Here is a 25,757-nt window from a genome sequence, read left to right as displayed (position 1 = left end):
GAGCTTGCACATGCACATTTCTGCTGAAATGTGCAGAAATGTGCACCTTGGCAGACTCAGTGTGCAGCCATCTCCCTGACCCCAGTGCTCTGCTGCTTTTCCCTCTGCTCTGCTGCAAAACCCAATCATGGAATATCTCTGGAGTGGTGGTGTTAATACAACCCATGTAATGTAAAATAATAAGTAATAACAATGAAATGCATGTTCCCTGGGACTCTGTGATAACTCCAGGTAAAAATAATGCCATAAACTGGGAATAGATTCATAAATAAATTTGCACTCAGAAGGATGACTTGTTTACTTAGGCACAATGGAAAACAACACATTATAAACACCTGCATTAAAAAGAAATTATAACCACAACTTCACAATAAACAGTGAGGGATATCATCATGTACCTGCCTTGCACAAAGCAAACCACCAGACAAAGGGCTCTGAGGGTGATTTGTGGAGGGCATCTCCTCTCTTAGGTCCCTCTTTTGCACAAGGAGTTCAGTGTGCTCCAAAACCAAGCAGGAAACACTGAACTCCTTTAAAGGTCCAATCCTTTATGAGGAAGGCTCTTTGTATTGGGGAAGCCTTTGTGAGTCCTGCCTGCAGCCCAGGGTGCCAGCACATGCCCCACAATTTGAGTACTCACGTGCTACGCTGAGATGAATGAAGGGACTGGTCTTGTTCTCCCCGTTCTTCTCGTTGACGGCTTGGACGTAGTAACCTCCTGCATCTGTCTCTGACACCCCCAGGATCACCAGCTGGTTCTCCAGAGTGATGGCTCTGTTTAGGGAAGAGAAAGATCACACTGAAACCAGAAGAATGTTGTCCACACCACACCTCAGACCTGACAGCCTAATATAATATTGACTGGTCATGCTGTGGAATCAAAACCAGCCCCACTTTAAATACAGGAAATACAGACCTCAGTTGCCTCTAGGCCTTTTCTCTATTTAGATCATGTAAGATGCTTATGGTGACACACAGAAAAAGCTTCAATGTGTAAAACGGGGGCAGTTTAAATAGCAATAAGAAGTTATGCAATAATCAGCAAATGACTCCTGTGACCTCCAGGGTGCAAACTGCATCTTCGTGGGGTGATGACAATCCTGGCAATCATCAGGATGCTGCAAAGCCAGATTTATTGAAAACCTTCTCAACAAGTGAAAGGCAGCCTATTAAAGAGTCACACTCCAGGAATTACACACAGTTCACTAAAATAAGAAAGTAAGAATCAAAGACAGAAGAAGATCCAAAGGTAAACTTTCTGCATTTATGGCATCACTAGTTATCACCTCATCACAGACAAGACCATGGGCTGTCACAGAGATGATCTGTGGGAATAGGGAGGGTTTTTTTTTTCATCCACAGCCCTGTAGGTAACTGGTGGGGGCCTGGAGGGGTCAATACATGTCATTGTCTAACACAAGTCAGTTCTTAGAGCTGATGTATAACGAAGGTTTCTGTGAACTCCCTCATAGGCAGCATTACACACTTGGCTACTTTACTTTTCACATGGATTAGATGGCCTTTTCTTGACTATAAGAGATAAAGGATTAACCTAGAGGAAACATGTAAGTATTCAAGGGTTTGAGGAATAGGACACAGGAAGCTCAAAACCCAGAAAGATAAAAGAAAATGTAAAGTTCCAGGGAAAGGCAATGGAGCAAAGAGCTCATCTACTGCAGCCTGGGACAGGCACAGACTTGGAAATCAGAGTGTAAGGCTGGGAGGAAAAAACTCCCTTCACTTCTGATACTTGATGAGAAGCCATGCTGAGTTCAGCTGTGCTATTAGATATATCACTGAGCATGAGGGTAAAACAACTTATGGAATTATTATACTGGAAGAAACAAATTCACACATCAATAGGCTCAAAAAGAATCAGCACTGAATCAAAGCATTTGTGCACTAATCAGTCAATAATAAACACCCCTGCATTCCATCCTCCTGTTTTGCCATGGGGTGGTTACCCTTAGTAATAAACAGCTATTTTGCGCTGAAAAAAACCCCAAGTAGCAGTGGAAATCACACATTCCTAGTGCAGCAAACTGGTTTTTATATGTAGGGAGAGCATTAGAAATTACAGAGAGAATTCAGTCGTGTTCAAAGCCAGGCACTTAATTCATAACACTTAAATTTCCTGATGTGGATACAAAGAAACCTGAACTTCTCTGAAGCTATCATAGAATCAGAGAACCATTTAGGCTGGAAAAGATCTTTAAGATCATGGAGCCCAGCCCTGCCAAGGCCGCCACTGAGCCATGTCCCCAAGTGCCACAGCCTCATGGTTTTTAAATCCCTCCAGGGACGGGGACTCCACCACTGCCCTGGGCAGCTGTCCCAGTGCTTGAGAACCCTTTTGGTCAAAAATTTTTCCCTTATTTCCAACCTAAATCTTCCCTAGTGCAAATTTAGGCTGTTTCTTCTTGTCCTGTCAGGGAATTGCAGAGCAAGAATGTCCCCCCTGAGCCTCCTTTTCTTCAGGCTGAGTCCCCTCAGCTCCCTCAGCTGCTGCTCAGACTTCTGCTCCAGAAAATAATTACAAAAAACTGCTGGAAAATGAAGCTAAATGTTCAGCTCTGAAATCATTCATTACACACCACCCAAAGATCCTGCTTACAACCTCTTCCTTGGCCACTTTTATTGTAAAAACTACTAAAAAAAAATCACAGTACTTTTTTTTTAATTCAATGACACTGTACTAGTTTAATTGATTTAGAAAATTAATCAAAGAAACTGTGATAGATTTACAGAGTGAGGATATAAAATACAATTAGTAGGACATTTGATAGAGCAAATAAAGATAAAATTCCAGTGCAATGCTAATAATTGAATATTACAAGACAATTACATTCATACTAATTTCTACTTTAATTCTAAAGAAAGCAGCATTAGAAAGATTCTTTGAAAATACTGAAATATATCTCAGGCAACTTTGATTCCAGGTAAGACTGCACCCAAAGTTTTAAAGGTGATCCTTGAATACTGCTGAGATGGACACAGTTACTATCTGCTTTAAATTGGCTGAAAATTTTGACACTTAACCCATTAATCTCATAACAATAATAATCAAGACCAAAGGACATGAAAATGTATTTATGAAGGAAATTGTTGAAAATGGAGTGTGGCTTTTTCATTTTGATACATTTGCTCACACTCCAGTAAAAATTTGTGTCACATTTGTGTGTGAAAAGTAAGTAAATTTTAGAAAGCAATCTACATAAGCATAAAGGTTTGATATTAATTTGTATAGGAAAAAAGAGTTTGAAGATAATGCAACTCCTGAAGGCAGCTCTTAGGGGTCATCAATTACATGGTCAAATTTAAACTCAAACTCCCCAGATGAGTTATTGCTATGTTAATAGTTCTGTGAAAAATGGCACGTCCTGAGTTCATTAAGGGAAGGCAGGTATGGAGGCAGCCAGGAGCCTCCCAGAGCCCAGGAGTTTTATTTACATCACGCATGAGCCCTGTGCATCAGGAAAATCAATTAGTCACATTTTAAGGACTCATTAATTCCAATGTTTCTAAATCATCCAAAGCTCCAGGCCCCAGCCCTTACCCGGGCTGCAGCCACTTTCTGCACAACAGCTGCACAGAGCATCCAAAAATTGGCTTCACATGTTTTCTTGGGTTTATTGTTTGTTTTCATTGTCTGATATAACTTTTAAATTCTGACAGCACCACTGAGATGTTCCAAGGAAAATCTGATTCCTGGGTGCTCAGTTTAGCAGCACATTTCATGAAGATGACTGCAGCAGATGGAGTGGACCTGTCAGTAATTCATACCCAGCACAGAAAGCATGAAAAATCTAAATATTGCTTTTTTAAAGCAGTATCAAACTTAACTCTAACATTTTCGAGACAGGAGCAACCAGCAAGCAAACTAAGCAGACTGATCCTCTGGGATTTCTTAAGCTAGGAAAAGAGCATTTTAAAGCACACTCTTTAATAGGAGAATTGTTGGGATTTCTCTGGAGCCCAGCAGAAGCCTGCAGGGAACACAGGGCTGGCAGTGGGAGGTGATTGAATGGTGGATCCAAGATTATCATGTCCAAAAACATCTCAGTGGCACCTTCACCACAGAAGGAGCTGGAGGCTGAACCAGGCTGATCTCAAAGCAAAGGCAAGGAGGCCTCTGAGATGACAAACTGTTTAGGGAATGCTGTTTAATCAAAATTATGGACTGAGGGGATGGGAAAAGGCAGCAGTGATGGGCACAAATCATTATACAGCTCATTATTCTAAACACCAGAACACAGAACAACACCTTCTGAGGTTTCCTCACTTCCACTCACAGCAGTCAGAACTGAGCACGTGGACACCTGGTCTGAAGTAAAGCATCCCTGCCCATGGCACAGGAAATAGATCATCTTTATGGTCCCTTCCAACCCAGACCATTCTACAGCTGTGCACGCTGGAATTGTTATCTGCACCTTTTCAAGTTGTCCAAATACTATAAACTCTTCTGCAAATAATCTCTAAGCTTCATCTAAATCTTATGGGATTTTTTTTGTTAAGATCAATGGGACATGAATGAGACTTTTACAAGTAAAGATAATTTTTCAAAGGGGATGCCACTTTTATGGCCTTTAAGTGAAAGGTTTTGGAGTTAATGCTGCAAATGAACCCTTCAGTATCTCAAATAGGTGGATTTAGATTAATAATGTTTTTTATGGGAAAATAGCAAAATCTACACTACAAGGGGATAATTCCCCAAAGTTAGATATTTGTTATGCTATTAGTCTACCAGATTACACAGAAAGTAGATAATACTGAGTTATAAAAATATAAAATGAAAATCAGAGTAACCTGATTAGGCTCTCTCTCATAAGGCACCATCTGCTCCTGAGCCAGCATGCAATATTTTAGTACAAAGGCCTTCATAAAGCCTCTTTTCCAATATTACCTCCAGCTAACATGATTATTAATCCCTCTACACCAGATATTTTTTACTGGAGGGCCTCTGTTCCCCTTTCAAAAACTTCTGTCCACACTACACAGCAAGGCCCAATCTCCCCATGCCCCAGACAGCACAGACTACCATTGATGCTGCCAGAAAAGGGAGAGATTATGGAACAATCACAAAATAATTACTGCAAGACTTCCCCCATGGGTTTCCCCTCTTGGGAAAGCAGGGATCTGCTGCAGTTGCACACACAGCTGTTCCAGGGGATCTCCGTGCAAGCACAGCTTAACCCAGCCAGCACTTCACCACCCTCATGGCTCCTGGTGCTGAGAGGGAATAGCGAATAAAAATTATTTAAATACCCATCTCTCACAAACAGTCGTGTTTTTCAGGACTCAATCACAGGGAAAAAGATTTGTGTTTGTGCTACAGAGCAGCAGCTCCACAGGGACAGAGCACCAAGAGCTGTGACTGCATGGCAGTTTTGTGGGATATTAGTCAGGTTCTTTATACATTGTTACTGCAAATCAACCATCTATTAATAAAAATTTTATACTTGCACAGACACTGGATATTAAATAAAACTACATTGAATTTAGAATCAGGGCAGTTCATCTATTGCTCCTCTAGCTGTGTCAGGGCACAACACACGTTTCTGGGAAGTGACTGGGATTTCTAGTCATGGAAACATCCCAAGGCTACAAAGAATAACCAAGACAGTCCTAATGACCAGGCAGAGGCCAAACACCACCCTGAAATGAAGAACAACCGGCTATTGATGTGTTTAGCAGATGTATTCCAGAGGAACTGAGATAAACAGTCATTTTACAATTGACTTCCCTGTAGTTTTGGGACTTGCAGGGTCTTGGTTTAACAAGCCTGTAGACAACACTCCCTGTGCATCTTCATGAACACCTTACACTAAACTTGGTCTGTGTGAAGCAGGTGGAAGGCTGGAAAGGAAGCAGGTGGAAAACTGCACTTGACAAATCATCAGTGATCCACGGCCTGAGTGGAAAGTGAGAACAGGTACAAACCCACAGGGTCTGTCTTTGGCCTGGCTTAATATTTTCATTGGTGTTTGTTGACTGAATATAGATTTCACTTACTAAATCTGCTGATGAAGTCCCAAAGACACTGAAAGACAGAATCAGAATTACAAATGCAGGAGATCTGCTCAAGCCTCTCCACTGACTGAGAGGTTTGCAGTTCAGTGAACAAGCTCAAAACCTTGTATTTGAGAAAGAATAAGTGACTGAGCAACAGAAAAACCTCACAGGGGGGTGTACAAACAGCAGTATCACTGGAAAATCTAGAAAATAACCCTGTTTCTCAGACTCCTCTCAGCCCTGGCTGTTCGACTTAAATGTGTGGGTAAGTCAAGAAGAATTCAAACAGCACCAAAACACTATCACAACCATCCACTCCCCTCCATCTGACCCAAAGAATGTGATGTGCAGGAGAACATTCAAAACAAACAAACAAACAAAAAACCCAAACCAAAACAAACCTCAATTCATCACAATCATCTTCATATATGTACAGGACTAGTACAAAAAAGTGTCTCAGATTTAAGGAGAATCACCAAATATTAAGTCTTGGTATAAAAATCTTAGCAGCTCACCCTAAGAAAGCTTGTTTTTGGTCTTTGGAGATAGAAGCTCCCAGAAAATATGCTCAGATAAATTATCCCAAATGTATATTTTTAAATCATGCCCATATGAAGCAATTACTTGTCTAGAGATTAAAAACCACACAAAACCAAACCCAAGATAATCACTATATAATTGATCACAAGAGAGATGTTTACAGGGAGAGACAATACTGCCAATGCAGAGGCAAGGAATTACAGCAACAAACTAAGGAATAATTCCTAAGTGCAGTATTTATGTTAAAACAGGTTTTTTTCTCCCCAGGTTTCCAGCAGCTTCAATTCTTACTTAATGCAGCCTAATTATCACACAACTCTTCTCCTTTTTTTTATTTTGATCTGTTTGCTTTTTAAAAAATGATTACACTTTAAGCAGCAAAAGTTAGTGCAGCTGATATAAGAACTTGAATGTGCTTAAATCCCAGCTCCTGGGTGTTATCTTGCTGAACCACACCGAGGTGTGGCTGGATGTGCTACACCAGCACTTCTCAGGCTAATAGAAAAAAACACACTTTCAAGACAAAATACACATCTCGGTCAATAACAGAAAGCAAAGACCCAGAATAAAATAAGACAATTTTCTCCAGCCTCCTCTTCATATAAAACTCATACAGCATTCAAGATATTTATAAGCAGGGTGTCTGTTTTTCTTCCCTCTCCATTTTATGGTATAATCAACACTTTGAACTCCACTTGTGCCATCACCAGCTGTTGCCATGGACATTGCTGGCAACCATAGGTAGGAAGAATAGTGGATTTTTTTTTTTTTTTAATACAAATGGGTTATTTAAACAAAACATTGCAGTTAAAAAGTACCATAGGTTGTTGATTTACACAGCTGGCTGACTTTGCTGACAGCAAGCACAAAGACTATTTGTAATAATTTGGGATTTTATAGTTCAATTTTCAGAGACAGACATGAATATTGCTTCCCTTTATGATAGTTCTCCTGAATTGATTATTTAAGGTGCTGTGGGGTTTTTTTTAAACACTGATTTGTTCCCCTTTCCTTCGCTGTGGAAGGAAAACTTGTGTTATTAAATTATATCTTCATTTCAGATAAAACATGTCAGCATAATGGTATGTGCTCTAGTGCTTTGTGGTGAAGAGAGGAAGGGTTTCCTGTTGAATATTGTATATTCATACCATTACTTCACTGAGATGCATTTGTTTTTATTCTGAGTACATAAGCCATGGCTGTGAACTGCACTAACTATAAAACAAATTAGCAGCAGCGCTGCCCTGTCACAGGGCAATGCCCTGAAGGGATAATTGATCATGCAACAATGACAAAGGAAACGTCAACCTCTTAACAGCATATTTAACACATGTATTTAGATGTGCCACAATTGTGCCTACTTAAATGCTCCCAACTTTCCTTTATTAATGTTCCTGACTGCCCCAGCATCATATCTGCCTTTTTAATTCCTCATTTCACACATATCTCATTCAGAACCATCTCCATTTTCACATAGGTGTAGCTGAAAATAAGATTTGGCACAGCTAGTTTTGAGAACACCTAGTCTCATGGACTCGGAAATCTGTAACACAGCAGCTGAAATAGCCACACCATTTGGAAATAAAAGCTCAAAACTTGGGCTGGTCAATGTACTTGCTCAGTTTTCTCAGATGAAAAACTCCTTCAGCAGCAAAATACATGCACATGAGTATATTTAAAACTGATTTCCAGAGTACACAGAGCAGGGATAGCAGTTCTCTGTCTGGAACCAGCAAACCTCATGGCAGCTGATTTTCATCATTGAAGATGAAACCACAGGTGGAAGACCTCAAGAGGCCAGTACCTGCAGTGGCTACTTCTTATTGTATGAACCAAAGGCTTTGTTTTCTTTTTAATGCCAGAAAAATATAACTCCAGCTTAAACCCAGCAAAATAAATATCCAGCTGTACCACACTTGCTCTACAAGAGAGAAGAACAGCATGAACCTGGCCACTCAGTGCCTTCAGGTGATAATAAACCCCTGAAGGGATAGGAGAAACTGTACAAGACATAACTTGTAGGAAGGAATCTTGTACTTCAGGACTAACAGCCTGGTGGCCCCTTAGTTTTTAGATCCATTACCCTTCCTTTTAATGGCACCAGATCTTTAAAAAAGGAGAAAGGATACAGTAAAAAGTGGCCACTGACCCAAGCATCAACCTCTGCTGCTGCCAGAGAGCAGCAGCACTACAGCTATTTATTTAGACAAGTTTTACTATGAAAGATAATTAAAGATTTAGAGGCACGGATCGATACAACAGCAAACACTATCTATGTACAGCACTGCAGTTTGCCAAGACCAGCATTTGTGTTACTGCTGCAGATCCATCATACAGGGCTATTACAGTGTCTCAGGTTTGCTGTCTACATCAAAATAAGGATTTTTGTGGGGTCATTTCTACTCACACACCATTAGCACACATACTGCTGTGCAGCAGAAATTGAGCACAGGCCCTGGAGCCAGGTAAATCTAGGTTGGGTTATCAAGCCTTGGCTGAGTTATTCAGCCTTTCAGTCTCTATGTTTTGCCAAGAGAGAAAAAGGATAGCACATGTATATGTTTCTTTTTAGGCAGGAAAAATATATCTAGAGGCTTAAATAGTTAATACCTGTGGCACTCAAAAGACGTAGAAGATTATTAAATCTTAATACTCTTAACTTCCCCTTGCATTTCAGTTTGACTGTCAGGCATTTATTACAACTTCAGGCAAAGCACTGATGTTCAACTCCTTTAAGATCTCCTTCACTCAACACCAGGCAAGTGAGCACTGCTTTCCAAACACCAGAATTCCATGGAATTGCACAACTTCCTTCAGCAGAACCCCCTCGTACTGGATACAGATGCATTCAGTAACAAACACACAGACTCCACCAAATCCTGGCTATTACTGAGAGTGATTCAGAAGTTGAAACTTCAAGCAGCTCAATCACACTTACTTTTTTAAATGTCCTTTTAATGTCCTCACTGCAAATGTTTCCAAGCACTTCACATTAGCGACAATAAAACATAAAAACCACAGGTTAAAGAGAAGAAATAAGCAAAAATTGAAAAGGAAGCAGTAGCTCCTTATTTCTGTCACAAATAGGCCATGTAGTGACCCAAAGTCAATGCCAGGTTTGATTCATTCAACCAAATGTTGAACAAACAGGTGAGGCCAACCACTGGAAACTGGGGAATGAAAAGAAAACTGTGCAACATCAGAGAAGCAATTTCTGTTGTGGTTTCTGCCCAAACATGATTTCCTGTCAATAGTATGTCAAACAGCACAGTAAACTACAGGAAACAATTTTTCTATCAATAGAACTTTTTATCTTTTAAGGTAGGGGTACATTACAGTCTAAAAATACAAATGGATAGTTTTTCAGAAATAAAAGGAGGGATATTTTCAATTAATGAGTCAAACATACACAAAGCTGTTGTGTAGCAAAGCTATGGAATTCTAAAAGGTGGAAAGCAAAGTTATGAGGAGATTTATGTAAGAGACTGAGAACCATTCTTGTACCTTAAGCATTTGATGATCCCAGTTCCAGGCAAAGCAGCACGCCCTACAGTAAGATCTGTGAAACCTCAGTCTAAACATCAGAATCTTTAAAAAAAGTGTCCCAATGTGGCAGCAGCTCTCTGGCCACAGAAAGCAATGCACAACTTTCTCAGGCATTGTCCTGGGAAAGGCTGTGAGAAGATCAGAGAAAAGAATGAGAAACAACTCTTATCTTCACTTGCTGCACCTGTTTTTGTGGACTGTGGAATGTGTTGTGGAGATTTGTTTACCAAAGGGTGGTTTCTTGATTATCCAATGGTTGATGGTTTGAATTGAAGGACCAATTGGGTCCACCTGTTTCATGGCTGTCTGTGAGGGCAATGGGTTTGTTAGTAAGTACAGTATAATAAAGTGATGGATCAGCCTTTGAGAAGCAGGGAGTCAATGCTAATTATTACCCAGGTGGGGGCCTGTGGCGACATCCCAGAATAGAGGCTTTAGACATTCCAAAGGAAAGCTCTTTTTTGGGATCCTTTTGTATGTCCTGCTTGAAACCCTGTTGTAGCCCTTGTCTCCAACTCATCACAAACACTTCAGTGACCATCTCAAATGTAAATTACACACAGTTAAAGGACCATACAGATCTTTATGCTTTCAGCATGGGTGGTGTTGCCAAATCTGGGCACACAGGTACTCTTTCAACTCCACTGACTTTTAAATTACTTGAAATCAAGACACGGGTGTTTTTGTATGACTTACTGCATATTTGACTTCTGAGTCTAATGACACAAATTTCCTTGCCCTAGAGCAATGAAATACATTCAGGACTTCTGGCTGTAAAGCTTAAGGAAGTCAGAAGGCCAAAGCTCCTGCAGTAAATCTGGCCAGTCCTCTAGTGGAATGACAGCAACTTCTACATTAGAAATAGTCCCAGAGGTAAAATAAAAAGTGAAGAACTTCAACTCCCTCCCAGTATTGAAGCTTTAAGCACCACACTTTCCCTCTAATGAAGGACAACCCTGCCTTGTTTGCATCTGCTGCATGATCCATAAATATTGTGCCCACAGAGCAGGCCAGGGAAACCCTGAAGTGTCAGGAGACACAGCATGGTTTCTTTGATTTTATGGCTACGAGAGACTTTGCAGAGCATTTTTATTCTCAGCACTGAAGAAACCCTCAGCTGAGTTCCATGGCAGAACAACTCACAAATCCTGAGGAAGAGGCGTGCGTGATGCCAGCCCAGCTCGTATTCCAGGGCTGGGAACAGAGTGCTCCACACCCTGCTGGTGCAAGTAATTCCACTTAAGAGCTGGACCAGAACAGAAAACCTCTGATGCCCCCAAAGTCTCTGCTGCAATCTGTCTCCCTGTATTTATCTCTGTACTTGCAGACATTCCTGCTGCAGAGGTTTTAGGGATTTGCTCCTGCAACGCAGCAAAATGCTGCTCCCTGCGATTCCCCTCATCTGGAGGAGAGCTTCTATTACCCAGTTAATGGCCAGTAGACACAACAGTTCCATCACCTTCAGTTACTGACTCTTTTTATCCACTTTGCCCTGTAATGAGGATCTCTGCTTGCCCACATTTACGCAGCGGCAGTCGCAGCTCTCCCCTAATCCTGCCACACATAAAAATGGAAAGATAGATGCAGGAAAACATTAAAATGCCCTTATCACTTGGCTGCAGGGGTATAAACTTAAAATAGGAGATTGTTTTTCTGTTGGAAACAAACAAATAAATACATTTACTTAATTTTCGTCTTAAATAATCCTTATGAGCATTGCAAGGAGCCTTTGATTATTACTGTAAAGATAAACACTGGAACATTCCATTCTATCTTACCCAGGTTAGATAGAAACAAATCCAATTCCTTCCTGTACATGTTTTTCCCAGGTGCATTAACACGCTCTTTACATTCAAGAACCAACTTTTATTACAAGCTGAGTGTGTAGGGAACAGGGAGATAGGGAAAGAAAACAGAATGAACAGAATGCTAATGAGAAAGAAAAATACAGACTCAACAGTCAATTCCTTTAATTAGACAGACGTCTATGTTTTTAACTTCCAAGTTTTTAATCCTGTTGTTACTGAACTTGAAAGATGGAAAATAGAAACAATGCTCAAATAAACCCTGCAGGCTACCTTGCAAAAGGAAATAGGAAAATTAACCTCTTATCTCCTAAGATGAAAAATAAGTGTTTTGTAAGAGCCAGATTCATGAGGCCAATAATAACAATACACAAGCCTCAGAGTGAAGTCTTGAAAACAGAGGTAACAAACAGGAGATAAGGAAAAACTCATGCAGGATAGGGATATAAATGCCCTGTTTTCTCCCTTACATTCTTCACCCAGTAATTCAGAGACAAAATACATATTTGGTTATGCTGCAGCCCTTACTCAATCATGTAGAACAATCAGAAAAATAACTATATGCAACAAGTCCTGCTAAATTAATAATAGTGAAACAGAAAGCCACTTGCAGGTTTGAGGTACTTAAGTCTCATTGCCCTTTCATGCAAAGGGCACAAACACGTTCACAGAGTTTCCTTGTTTCAAGTTAGTAAAAGCACATTGTTCAAGTAGTTAATATTCAACCCAGGAAAGAAGTCAAACAGGTACCCAGGGATTGTACCTGGGTACTCAAATTCAGGATTACATTCCACAGACATGCAGGCTCACAGTTCCTCAATGCATACAAGCCTACACTTCAGCTCCACACGCTCTGCAAAAGCAGAGACACTGCAGGGAAAAAGGGAGCCGTGGCATGGCTCATGTCTAATTGAGTGCTTGTGTATGAGAATGAGCAGGAGAGAGGGCACACATCCCACAAAAACACACAGACACATCTCAGGAGAGGTGTCAGAGCTGCCTCTTGACTGATCCCTCTGTCAACTCAAGCACTGAAGTTCCTCCTTCAGCTCATTCAACAGCCGAGGTTTTTGATGTCGAGACTTTAAATTCTGTTCCCTGGTGCCACAAGTGAGTCAGTAGTGTCTACACAAGGCTAGGGTTTGTTATCATGCCAGAATTGAGCTTTAAGACCTAACAATATTGCTCTACAGATAATTCCAGCCTGCTCAGTTTAGATGACTTCACCCAGAAGGTCACAAATGGAATGTGTTCCCTTTCCTCCCTCTTTCTTTACTCTTGAATGCAGAGTGGCAGCTGAAAAGGAATAGTTGAGAACATGAGTCACCTCTCAAGAGCAGAGGCAGCACCAACACCACTGCACTGCTTTCCCTCCTAGGGCAGCAGAAGGATTGTCTCACTTTAAAGCATCTCCTCACTCCAACAGCACCAGAGACAAAAAAGGGAAAAACTCTTCACCAAAATCCAACACTTTAATACGGAAACGTTTTTCCTACATTTCTGCTGTCACTCAGAAGCTGCATCTCTGATGCCTCAAGGATTTATCGAAATACTAGTTGCTGGTAATCTCTATGGCAAGAACGATGTTAATATAAAGCACTTGCCTAGATAACACAATTCTCTTCTCCCCACAGAAAGCAGCTGGAGGTTTATTAGAGTTCCTGAGCCCCCTGAAACGCTGTTCTTCCAACTATCACCTTTTCACAGCAGTGACTCTGTGCATGCACAGCTCGGGCTGTCCACATCGCAGCCCTGGGACAAACTGCCAGAGCAGCCACTTCTGAGCCAGCACCAGAATGTAAAGGATGATGTTAGGTGAACCTGTGAAGATGGATGAGGAACCTCAAAACTCTGCATTTCCAAACTCCATTGCTGTGGGTTTTCTGATTGCTTTTTCTACCTTTGTCAGGGTCAGGATTGAAGATCAGAACCAAAATCCACATTTACATGACTTTTTTTGTGCCTTTTGTACATGTTCTAACTTCTGATTCCAGGGTATAAATTCTGTATACATATATTGACTATACCTCTATATATTCCATGCCTATAGAAGTGATATACGGAAGTATAGAGAGAGAATGTAATATGCTACAGATTATATTTATAGAAAATATCTACAGATACTCTATATTCTACAGGACATATCTAAAGACAGTCTATCTATAATAAGAAATCTGGAACATATTCTTTATCTACAGGCAAGTTTCTGTTGGAAGGGTTGTAGAGTCTAAGCCATTGTTAATTAAAAAAGACACCGCTCAAATTACATTTTACTCTAGTCCTTCATTTGTGTCTTCACACTGCCTGCATTTCATTCTTCAGTCAGTTGCTTCAAGAACTCCAGGGAGAAAAATAATGTGTTGCTGTGAGGATACGCCTGTGCTCCTCTTTAAGCTTTAAAGTTGGCTTCCAACAGTCAAAGAAATAGCAGGAAAGGGGAAGGTTAAAAACTTTGCTTTTCGTCTCTGCCAAAACAGTAAAAGAAAAATGAGATTGCTGAATAGCTGACTGACTGCAGAATCAACACAGCAGTGATCTGCCTATAAGCTGCAAAGGGCAAACCCAAGGCATCTGCTTAAAAGCTTATGCCAACTGTGGGATAAAAAGTAAGGAAGCCACAATAAAACATAATTATTACAGGGGCTATAATTATGGCATTATTCTTTGGTGTATTCAATGTTGTGCACATTAAACCTTGTACACTGTGAATATTTAATGATTATATGCTTACTCAAAGCCCTTTCACTTCCTTAAAAAAAGGTATTTTTCATGTATTAAGAAAAAGCTACACATAATTTTTTTTCCTAAGGGTCTGCTGTTGAAGGAGATGGACAACATTCTGTGAGCCTTCTGCAAATTTAAATCTCAAAGCTTTGGAACCTGTGTGTTTACAGTCACTGCATGCCAATTTTTAGTAGTTTTTGGAACAAGACTCCACTATCTTGACCTCAAGAAAACAAAATATAACCTGTGAGTGGTCAACTGCAGCTGCTCTGTCTCATCATCTGTAAGAACTTCCATCAAAAGTAGCAGAAGGTCTCTAAGGAGACTGAAAAACTTTGGATACGTGCAAACATTCTTCACAGTAACAAGCCAAAGATGTATTTCTGCACTCAGGAGCAGCAGGAAGGAAGATTCACCAAGTGGCAACAGAGCAGAAAGCTCAGGAGTTTCTACTGAGCTGCCTCTCCATAAACCATGCACCCAGGAACCATGAAAAGGATTCAGGTTTTAGCATGTAATACAGTGTAACAGGGCCAGACATAAAATTTCCAGTATTTTATAAGGTTATAAATAAAGAAAAATTACCAGATTTCTTTTGGCATGCATTGAGGCTTTAGTACAGTAAATACTGGCAAATGGATTTATGGCATTTTTGCATGTTCCACCCTTACCTGAATGGAGAGCACACCTTGATGGGTCTGGGTTTTTATACTGGAAAAGATGGACTTTTAAAAAAAATTACTGATTTTTTGGGGGGATCAGCATTCTGGGTTGTTGTAAGATTGCCAATGACTTTGCTTAAAATGTGACTTTTTTCCAAACAGCCACCTTTTAATCACTCCAAATGAAAGCAGAAAAAACAGCTTCCAGAAGTGCTGGTTGGCTCATCCTATCAGGATGGGAAACTTGCAAATCACCCAGCACGGAACTGCTGCTAACTCTTCTCAAAGTACAATTTTCCATCCCTTTGCTGGTAACTTCTGGCAGACCAGACCTTCTTACAACCCACAAAGCAGTATAGAAAGCCCTGCTGAAATTAAGATGTTAAAATTAACATCTGCTGCTCTACTTGTATCTACCAACCACAGGGGGGTCCAGCACAGCTCATTTCTGACACATATAAATATGTATTTGTTGTTAAATGACTTTTTTTTTTTTTAGAAGATTACAATTAGTTCTTTTTGTTGATTATGACAGCTTTTTTCCAGGAATGAGAGGTGAGCTGACTGACATTTAATTTCCATATTTCTCTTTTCCCCTTCCTAAAAACAGACATGGCATTTCTTGGTGTTTTGCATCCCAGGCTCACATCCTGCATTCATTCTCCAGGATAACTGCCAACCATTCCAAAATCATTCCGTGGCTTCTCCAGGTTACCTAGATAAAGATCACCTGTCCAATTGATTAAGAAATATTTAAGCTATGACATCAAGTACAAGGGATGGTTATATATGTAATAAAGATGAAATATTGCTTGTTTTCAAAAGCACCGCAATGTTCTCATGTTTTTTATTATTACTTATTTCCAATTTATTACCTCAGCAACACCGCCTGCTCTATCATTCCAGCTAGCCAGGGAGCACTTCTGATCCCCAGGATATGGTTTGTGGCCTTGAAAGGATATTGAGTTAAAAAGAAAATTAATGTGAACTAAATTAAGCCCCTCAATGCATGCCTCACTTTTTAAAACTGAAGCTAAATCACAGAACCACGGGCTCCCAGGTTGGAAGGGGACCTCAAGGGCGATGATGTTTGATAATGCTTCCCAAGCCTCCATGGCAATCCAGCCCTGAGCATTTGCTGCTTGCTCTGTGCTGCAGCTGCTCCCAGTTCTCCATCTGGAGGACTCCAGCCATCCAACACAAGTCCCAAGGTAAATCTCAGGCTCTGGAAGGAAATAATTTAGACACTTGCTAGAGCAGCTGACAAAAATAGGAGATTTCCTCATCCCATGCTTTGTAAGACTCTGGATCAGGACAGAGGGAATGGAGAAGAGGAGAAAGTAGAGGAGGAGAGGAGAAGAGGAGAAGAGGAGAAGAGGTTTCTGTGTGTCTTGGGAGACCCAGCAGATCAGAACACAACAAGCTCCATGTCTAGAAGCCAGACCTTATCTTTCCCTGCTCTACAAAATGAGGAATGGAGAGACAGAGGTGAAGCTGGAGAGATATGAAGAGAACTTCTGCTTGTTTTCATTGGTTATGGTACAACACAACAGAATCCAGGCAGGAATGTGCTCCTTAGCATTGCCTGGGGTCTCTTGACCATCAATTTCTTGTTCTCTAACAACAAAAAGCCAGCTGATGTCGTCCTTTAGAGTCATATAAACCATTAAAACATTGACAGATACAGTTCTGGGCAGAAAGGAAGAGCAGCAGAGAAGCAACACAGCCCCCCAGGGCAGCTGGGCATGTCACACGCTGAATATTGATGCAAATTCCACACTCAGGTACTAACTAAAGAGAGCATTTACACAAACCTTGTTTTTTGTAGCATTTCTTCAAGCAAGTTCCAAGTGCTCTGGGGCCAGGAATAGGAATTATTTTGTGTTAAGAAAAGGATGTTGAACACAATCTTATTTGCAAAGTCTCTCAATTTCCCAGCCAGGTCTGGTGTCTGGGGTCACAAAAGTGGCATTTTTGTTTTGTTTTTGCAAAGCAATGAATGTTTTAACATTTTCCAGCAGTAGTATTTGTAGTATCCAAGGTTGGCTGTTCCATGGCCTTCTACCACTTGATATTTAAAGGCTTGTACATAATTGTGGAATATTTTGCATATTACTTGGTGCTGTGTATAGTGTTCATAAATATGTATTACCTGGCACAGTGTGTGTACCAGTCATAAAAGTTTAATGGATTTAAGAATTACCTTAAGAAGTCAAAAAATTTACTAGATATTTGTGCATATATGAGCACATGCACCCTAGCCTTTTAAAGTACATTTGCAAATGAAAAAGGAAATAGAATGGAAAAGGGATTTTTCTAATCACACCTTTGACAAAATAATGGCATCATTATCTTTCCTACATTAGGACACTGTAGAATATTTCACTTCCAATGATTTGTCTTCACTGTTTGTTTCCGTAAAATCTTTCTCATACCTGAGCAAATTGCAAAATGTAATCTCAGAACCCTAAAAAATCTGCTAATTCAAGAAGGTAATGCTCTAAAAATATCTCTGTTATCAGGGGTTTCCAGGAAGTAGATGTAAAGAGGGAGAACTAATTCTTAGATTATGCAGTGTACTGATATGAAATCCATTTGATTTAAAATACAGAAAAACTTTTTTTCAACCAAGCCATAAATTTGATTTGTCTCCTTCCCTCTCAATTTTTAAACTAACAGATCTAACTTGTTGCTTCATCCCAGCCTCTTTCATGCCTCCAAGTCTAATGGAAAAGATCTGTAGTCACCCCAAATATCGCTGTAGTCACCTCAGGTCTCCTGTTTGTCACTCTGCAGCAGCAGCACCGCTCAGAACTTCAAAGGATCAGGACAGACCAAATTGGGATCCTTGTTTCTCAAAAGACCTGGCTCCAGGAGATAAGGAAATCTTCATTAGCTGCTCTCGTTATGGAGACGATGAATCAATTAAGGAATTCCGACTCCACGGGGGAGAGGCCGGAATGAGAATGTACCCCCAAGATAAGTCAGTTTAAAACATGTAAAACTGCCAGAGCTTTAGATCCTGTTGATATTGGAGCTGGACTGTGGGAGCTCTGGGTTTCCTCTCTCGTGGCAGTTTGCTTTTACGGAACAGCACTGGGGCATGGCCATAGCAGAGGCTGCTTGCTTTGTCCTTCTGGAGCTTTCCCACATGAAGGATTTGCTCAAGTACTGTGTTTTTTTTTTTCTTTTTTTTAAAATGAAATAGTTCATAGATTAGAAAAATTCAAATTATGGATGGTAAACATTGCATTCCACAGAAAGCATCTTGTGTGATGAGTCCATCCTTAGTTTTCCTAAGTGGAAGGATTCCAATTCCCTTTCTGGTGTTTGCAATTGAGCTGCTGAGATACTGCTCAAAGATCCTCACCATGGGAAATAGATTTGAATAGTTCATTCTCTGGAAGGCCTTGAATAAGTAGCTTTCTTATGCATTCATTCTTTAAAATTACTCAGTTTAATACAGTCAGTGCCACTGTTTTATTGTTTCCCTTTTAAATTTATTTTTAGCACCAACATCCAAACAAAGCATTATGACTATAAACCCCCATGGGCTGGTTTGACTTGGAATTTAAAAAATGCAGAGTTAGCAGGGGCAAATGGGGAGATATTTTTAAGTCACATACATAAATAAGGCAGAGGGAAAACAGGTTGTATTAGATAAGTTTAAATTTAGATCTGGTACTGCCATTCTCAGTAGTGTTTTTCAATACATCCTAACCTGAATAAATACTGCAATAGAGTGGAGTTATTAGAAATCTCCAGGTAAATTAGCAGCTCCATCCACAGCTGATAATGTGCAATACTGCCCAACTTATTCTACTTCATGGAAGCGAGGCCCCATCTAGACAAAATTACACTTTCACAAACTTTTTCTCAAAAACGTCCCCTACAACTCCTAATTAAAAATACTGATTTCAGTTAAAGTCAAAGCACTCTAGCATGTCTCCTGGAGCCATTCCTTCCCCAATGCATAAAGGGGCCATTATTGGGAATTCTACATGGAAAGGATTTAATCTATAAAATATTACAGGGAAAACTTACGTAAATGTGATATAAAAAATTAAAGAAGAAATATTTTGGAACCATAGTCCATAGTGAAGGTGGGGGGGAAGTTTTGGGGTGTTTTTTTTGGGGTTTTTTTTGGTTTTGTTTTTTTTTTCTTCTTCTTCTTCTTTTAAGGAAAAGAATTTGCTTCTTGAATTATGAATCTGAATTTAGCATCTGACAAAGTCATGATTACTCTCAAAATCACAGTGATTCATGTTTTGGGCTTTTTTTTTGCCACCATTTATTCATGTAAGCTAACAGCAATATGGATATGTATGCAGTCTATAGATGATTGTATAAATTAATCTAATCCCTAGAGAAAAAAAAAAAAGGAATACTGGAATGGAGAATTAACTAACGAGGATTTAAACAGAATTTTAAAATCAAGGAATTACAAATCAGAAATCCTGTGGAGGGCAGCCCACAAAGGCAAAGTCCCAGATCTGTAAGGACAGAGGCAAAGCCCCCCCATGCCCACATGCAGCCACTGAGATACAGTTTTTAAAGGTGCTGAGAGGAATTCAATTTCCAGGCTGGGAGCAGAAATATCAGGCACGTGAGGGGATTTCTGCAGAGACTCGAGTAACTGCTCTGGCTCACAGATATTGATCAGAGCATGCAGATGAAAGGCAAACACAGAGCTGGGCTTACAGACAAGCTAAAATATTATTGCTGTCACAAAATCAAGACATGTCCCTTTCCCCCTTTTTAATTAGGCACTTCAGAAAGTGTGCAGTGTACAGCTCCTCCCAATTTCACCAATAACTGTGAGTAAATTCCCTCTTCAGTTTAAATGCAGGATTAAGCTGGTTGCTGAATCAGCTCACTTTGCCTCGAACTGCTCAGACTGCTACAAATTTAGGAACTGCTTCTTAGAGATGCAGAGTTAGTCAGAATAAATCCTGTATCACAGTTCCCTCAGTTGCTAGGTCTTTTAGCTTTTGCTTTTAAAGGGACACAAGCAATGAATTGCAATAAGTCAAACATCCTGTGCTCTTCTAACGTTTATTTTCTTTCTATTACAGTTGTTTGGAAAGCAACTGTGGCACAGCAATCTTGCCAGGAAGCCCCAAAAGCCCATCTGGATTCTGAAAAGCAGATATTGCAGCTTGACTCCAGAGTTAACAGGTCAGAATCACCTTACCCTGGGAATATAGATAAATATACTGTAACGGTGTATTATAGTGTATATAGTATGTGATATTATATATATATTTATATATATATATAGGATTTAAGTGGTGTATTTACTGTAGAGGGCAAGGCTGGGATAGAGGCATCATTTCCTCCATGTCCCACCCTGTTCCATATGGAAAGAATTTGACGTGTTCTGGCTTTCCTGGCACTTATAATATAATACATATATATATAATTACAGAAGTATCAGGAACTTTCTGGTTACTGCCCACAATTAATGCCCAAATACACAATGTATCTGCCACAAACAGCCTCCCTCAGCAGATTCAGGGCCGGGGCCATTTCATTAATCAGTGTTTGCCCGAGGCACAGCACATGAATTCCCTAAATTGCTGCCAGGGTTCCTTGATCATCCTTTGGCTTCAGAATGAGAATTTCTCCACAGGCACCACCCTGCTCAGCACAGCCATTCCCACCCTGGAGATGTGCAGGACACCCAGCCCTGGCAGCTGCTGTTAGTGGTGCAAATGACATCTCCCAAGTCAAGGTGCAAGAAGAGGATACAGACAATAAGTGGTGAAGGAGATAAAAGGAGTCCAAACCTGCTTGGAAACTGTCATTCCTTTAAGGCAGAATTTGACAAGAATTCTGAAAATGCTGTCAGGTAATTAAAGACAGATGCTGCAATTCCTGACTTTAAACAAAGCCAGAACCATTTAACACTTTGCACGATCAGAATATTAAACAAACATGATCAGAGAGGATTGTATCACACATGAGGAGTAAGGGGTTATGTTCTGCATCCTTACTGCAGCTCTATTAAAATCAAAAAAAACTTGTCCAGCCTAGGAAGGAATATTCAAAGGTTTCAGACCTTTTGGTTTCAAAGTATCTGCTTATCAAAGGTACAGTTCTGTGCACTGTGAATGAACAAATCAGCTGTACAATCTTCAGATATTTCAAGCACATCTTAGACTCAGAGAGGATACCCTTCTCATTTTTAATTTTCACTCATAAAACCATTGATTTTTCTTCTTAAACACATCCCCACACTCTACAGACTCAGAATACTTAGGCACAAGACTGCAGTGGCTGAAGTCTCCCAGCACTCACACCCAGATCCTGGGGAACCTCAGGTGGGGAACCTCTGCTTTCTGTTAAATCAGCTCTGACAGTTCCATATCATAATCTTCAATCAGTTATATGGCCATTTAATTAAAATTCCATTTCAGAAACTAGACCAGCTTCTCAAGATCTAAGTTCTTTAAAATAAAAAAACGTGACGCTTAAATAAGCAATCCTGTATGAGTGAAGGCTGAGATGCCTTGAGGAAGAGTATCAGAAGTTCTAATGGTCACTGCACAATTTCCAATTCCAACTAGTAGAACAAATCCACAAATAAGGAGGTTAAAAAAAACCTCAAACCCCCAAACAACAACAAAAAAACATAAAAGAGGGAAAACTTCCAGATGTTTAAGGCAAAACATTTTTTTCTCTACACATCAGACCAATGTGAGATGACTTTTGACACCAGCTCTGTCTACTTCAAAGGGCCCTTTTGTACATAACCTGCAAAAACAGCTCTCACTGATGAGTTATACTACTGGAATGTGGTATTTTGATGTGAGATAAAGTCACCCAGTTTGAGAACATGTTTGGGAAAATAGCATGAGCAGCACGGAAGAGCAGCTCACTTTGAAAGCTACTACAGTAAGGCAGCTTCATATGGAAAAAAATGTGCTTTTATTTATTTTTACACATCACCTCCCACAAGTGTTAAGACTGTTCACCTTCTGGCATATACTAAAAGCTCTTGCTGAGTTCACAGACATCAAAGATTCACTGGATTCCACCACATGGCTTAGCTCTTGCACAGAATTATTTTATAATAGTGGAGGAATGCTACTAAGAAGTGGCCGTGGATTATAAATCTGAGAGATCTATTGAGGTGTTTTCAAATTTTCTAGTACTGTATAATATAATTCTAGAATATAAATAACAATAACAGTTTCTAGAGGTTACTGCACTGGATTAAAAAACATTTAATACACTGGATTGGTGTTATCAATCACTGCACACCACTTACAAAAGGAGTTGGTGTTATCCGCACTTTTTGCCCCTGGGATCATTTGTGACCCTACCTAGACACAACAGATCTGGCTGCAGCACCCACCCACACCAGAGCAGGGATTTATCACAGGTTCTTTTTACACAGCTCCAGCCTAAGATGGACAAGTTGGCAATCTCAGTGTCTGCACTTTTTCTATCCAAAATCCATTTCACTGATGGGCGTTGAACTGCTCTGCAAGACAGATTGGATGTTTATTTCCTAAAATTGAATATACAGGGTAAGTTCAGGCAGAAGGACAGCAAAGAAAGGGAGGAGATAAAGAACATCAATAATTTAGTGTTGTCTTTGTTAATTTAATAACTCACTGAGGTATTCTATTAAAGTGTCATGTACTAAAAGCACCTCTTCAGAAGGGATGCCAAATTCTTTTCAGTGTCAGGGAAGTTTAAGCCTCCAAAACAAACAGATACCTTAGTCTAAGAGCATTTAGCTACTTTGTATTCCTGCCTGCTAATGTCTCATGTGAATTGTTTTTAGTGGTAAAATTTTGTCTGTAATGTGCAAGCATTGCAGCACTTTGAAGTAATGAAACCCAATGGACCCTTCATCCTTATTCTGTTTATGTTATATAATTATAAACTCATTATTTTTATATAAAATGCTATTCTAATCTAGAAAAGGATGCTACAAGATACAGCAAATCAATCTGTCAACCTTGCAAATCAAACATAAATCTGTCAACCCCACGCTGATGACAATTGTTGTTTGGAATGGAAAAGAGATATGACTTATGATCGTAAAGACCAAAACTCAAAAAATAAACTGAACATTAAGCTGAGTTGTTTTCCTGCCTCTTTTTCACCCTTGCTAGCAATAAACACTCTGATACCTGAGTGCTGCTAGCTTCCACCTGTGCAGCATCACTGTCTGCACTGTGCATGATCTCAGCACAACCACTGAGCCTCATTCCTCACATCCCAGTCCTGAGCATGGAACTGCTGTTTTAAAAGCCCTGATTCCTGCCCTCCCTTACACTGGCATTACTCCTTGAAACCCCATTACTATGTGTACTCAAATTCATTTCCCTAAAGTTAATTATTTTCATTTATGTTTCCAATGCTCCTTATAGTCATGTCCTGTGGTGTTTTGGCTAAATCGGTTAACAAAACTCTAAGGGCTGTGTTTGGTCTCTTCTTTCCTCACCACAGTCACCTTAACATCACTGGGGTTTCTTATCAACTGTGCCAGAAGAATGACTGAGTCACCACCACAGCCATTCCTGTTGCAGTTCAGCACCAGGAAGATAATCTCTGTGTGCTCTAGGTTTGTACTGCTTTAAAAAAAGAAGAGGTAAAGAGCAGAATAAGCCCCCATGGCAGCACAACGTCAGTGGTACAAGAGCTATCAGCAGAAGGAAATCTATTTTCAAAGCAGCTGGAATCCCACATGAGAAATCTGTACTCATTCATGCAAGAAAACATTTTTGTTGTAAACTTTCAGGAAACTGAAAGCTGCTTGTGAGGAAGGACTGGTTTGTCTAGGAACAAATTATACGTGCAAGATGACAACACAGAAGTATGGAGCTGGAAGGGACATGTGCAGCATTGCTGCAATCAACACTGATTGTTAATTTTTTTTTAACACTAAGTTTTGTGAGACAAGGCTGTATCCTGCTATAACTATATTGTGCTTACTCCCTTGAGCCAAGGTCATATTTTATCCTGCAATGTAACTTTTCTGTTTAAACCTGCTGACAAGTCTCAATAAGGAAAAGGATGCAGTCGACCAGTAAATTATTCCTCTACATTACAACTCTTTTTTATCTTAAAGCTTCTCTCTTGCAAGAACTTTAAGCAGTTTATTTTTATGATGTTTTATTTGTTCTGCAGAGTGCTGCTGCCGAGTGGTGTCTCCACTTCAGTTAATGCAGAGTAATCCTGTTATACAATACAAGCTTGTATTCTCCAGAGCTTCAAGGTAACAGCTTTTCTGTTCAGACTCCAGAAGATAGGATGTTTTCTCTGCTGCTCTTCATGCTTCCAGCTGCTCTGACAATGATGGTGTTTACAGCTGGGGGAAAATGCTTAATAAAATTACAAGGATCTGCTAGAGGAGGATTCAGGCAGTGATGTGCATCAGCTTGGTCTCTCTCTGACATGTTAGAGCCATCCTGAAGTAAGCCCTGGGTGAAGGCAAACTTCCAGTCACATTGCCACATTTCCAGTCCCACCTGGCTTCCACGGCCAATCTTCATACTGCACATCTAATTCTGGTTTTAGACAGCACGTGACTTGAGTGCAGGAAAGGACATGATCAGAAAGAATTGCCTCGCCTCTCACAGTTTAATTAATCACATCTCTATTTTCACACCGTGTCCCCAGGTCCCTTTGACAATACCAGAGGTGAAAGCTGCACTCAGCGCAAACACACAGCAGCACTGCAATGGTAAGATCAGTGATTTGCTGCCTGTGCCATGCACAGCTGTGGCTTGAGGACTGTGGCATGAAGCAATTTGTAGTAAACAATGTGAGTGGGACGTTAAATAAAAAATTCTTTAGAGTTTTTAATCCCAGACAAAGAGAAATCATGGTGTGGTAAGGGCACAGGATGCACACAGATGGCATTGCCTGCTACAGGCTCTCTTTTAAACAGGTCCATCTAGCAAGGGGTCCAAGATTTGGAAGAAATATTAAAGCTATGAGGATGAAAGACAAAGCATTGCCTGCCTATAGGCAAAGCCAGCAGGTAGGAGAGACTTCAGGCACAGGAACACATCCCCAATCTTTCTCAGATATGTTTCTCAGTCACAAATATAATTTGTCAACAACTGTCCTGTTCCCACTGTCCCATTGACAACAAAAGGGTCCAGTTTATATTCCAGCCATTTTTAAGGTCAGTTTATGTTTTCTGTGTTCTCAGCACAGTTTAGCACTCCAGAAGATTTCTGAACAAGCTCAGTCAGTCCCTGGAGGATGCTTACTTCAGTAGTTTCAAATCTTAAAAAAGTGTAACTTAAATTGACTTCCCAGCTGACACTGTGGTACCTTCCAAAGGGTCTTTTTCTCTGAGTTTGTTTCTGCACGTAAACAGCATCCTGGCAGAAATCTTGTCACTGTCAATCTGGATGGAAATATTAACTTGGGAAAAACACGTCTATTTAGGCATCCTTAGTTTCATCAACTCTCTAGAGTTTAATTATGAATAATTTTA

General features: G+C 40.1%; 1 protein-coding gene across 5 annotated transcripts in view; it reads right to left on the bottom strand.

The window, feature by feature from the left end:
• Positions 1-25,757, bottom strand: part of SDK1 (sidekick cell adhesion molecule 1) — a 384,502-nt gene that overhangs the window by 204,358 nt on the left and 154,387 nt on the right. For all 5 annotated transcript variants that reach the window (XM_072935801.1, XM_072935799.1, XM_072935800.1 and 2 more), the window contains exon 6: positions 641-774. In XM_072935801.1, the coding sequence (XP_072791902.1) occupies positions 641-774 (134 nt within the window). The remainder of the gene's footprint in view (positions 1-640; positions 775-25,757) is intronic.

Source organism: Taeniopygia guttata, chromosome 14 (assembly GCF_048771995.1).
Source record: "Taeniopygia guttata chromosome 14, bTaeGut7.mat, whole genome shotgun sequence".
Taxonomy (NCBI): Eukaryota; Metazoa; Chordata; class Aves; order Passeriformes; family Estrildidae; genus Taeniopygia; species Taeniopygia guttata.
Note: the sequence above shows the minus strand (reverse complement) of the source record. Positions and strands in the feature narration are given on the sequence as shown.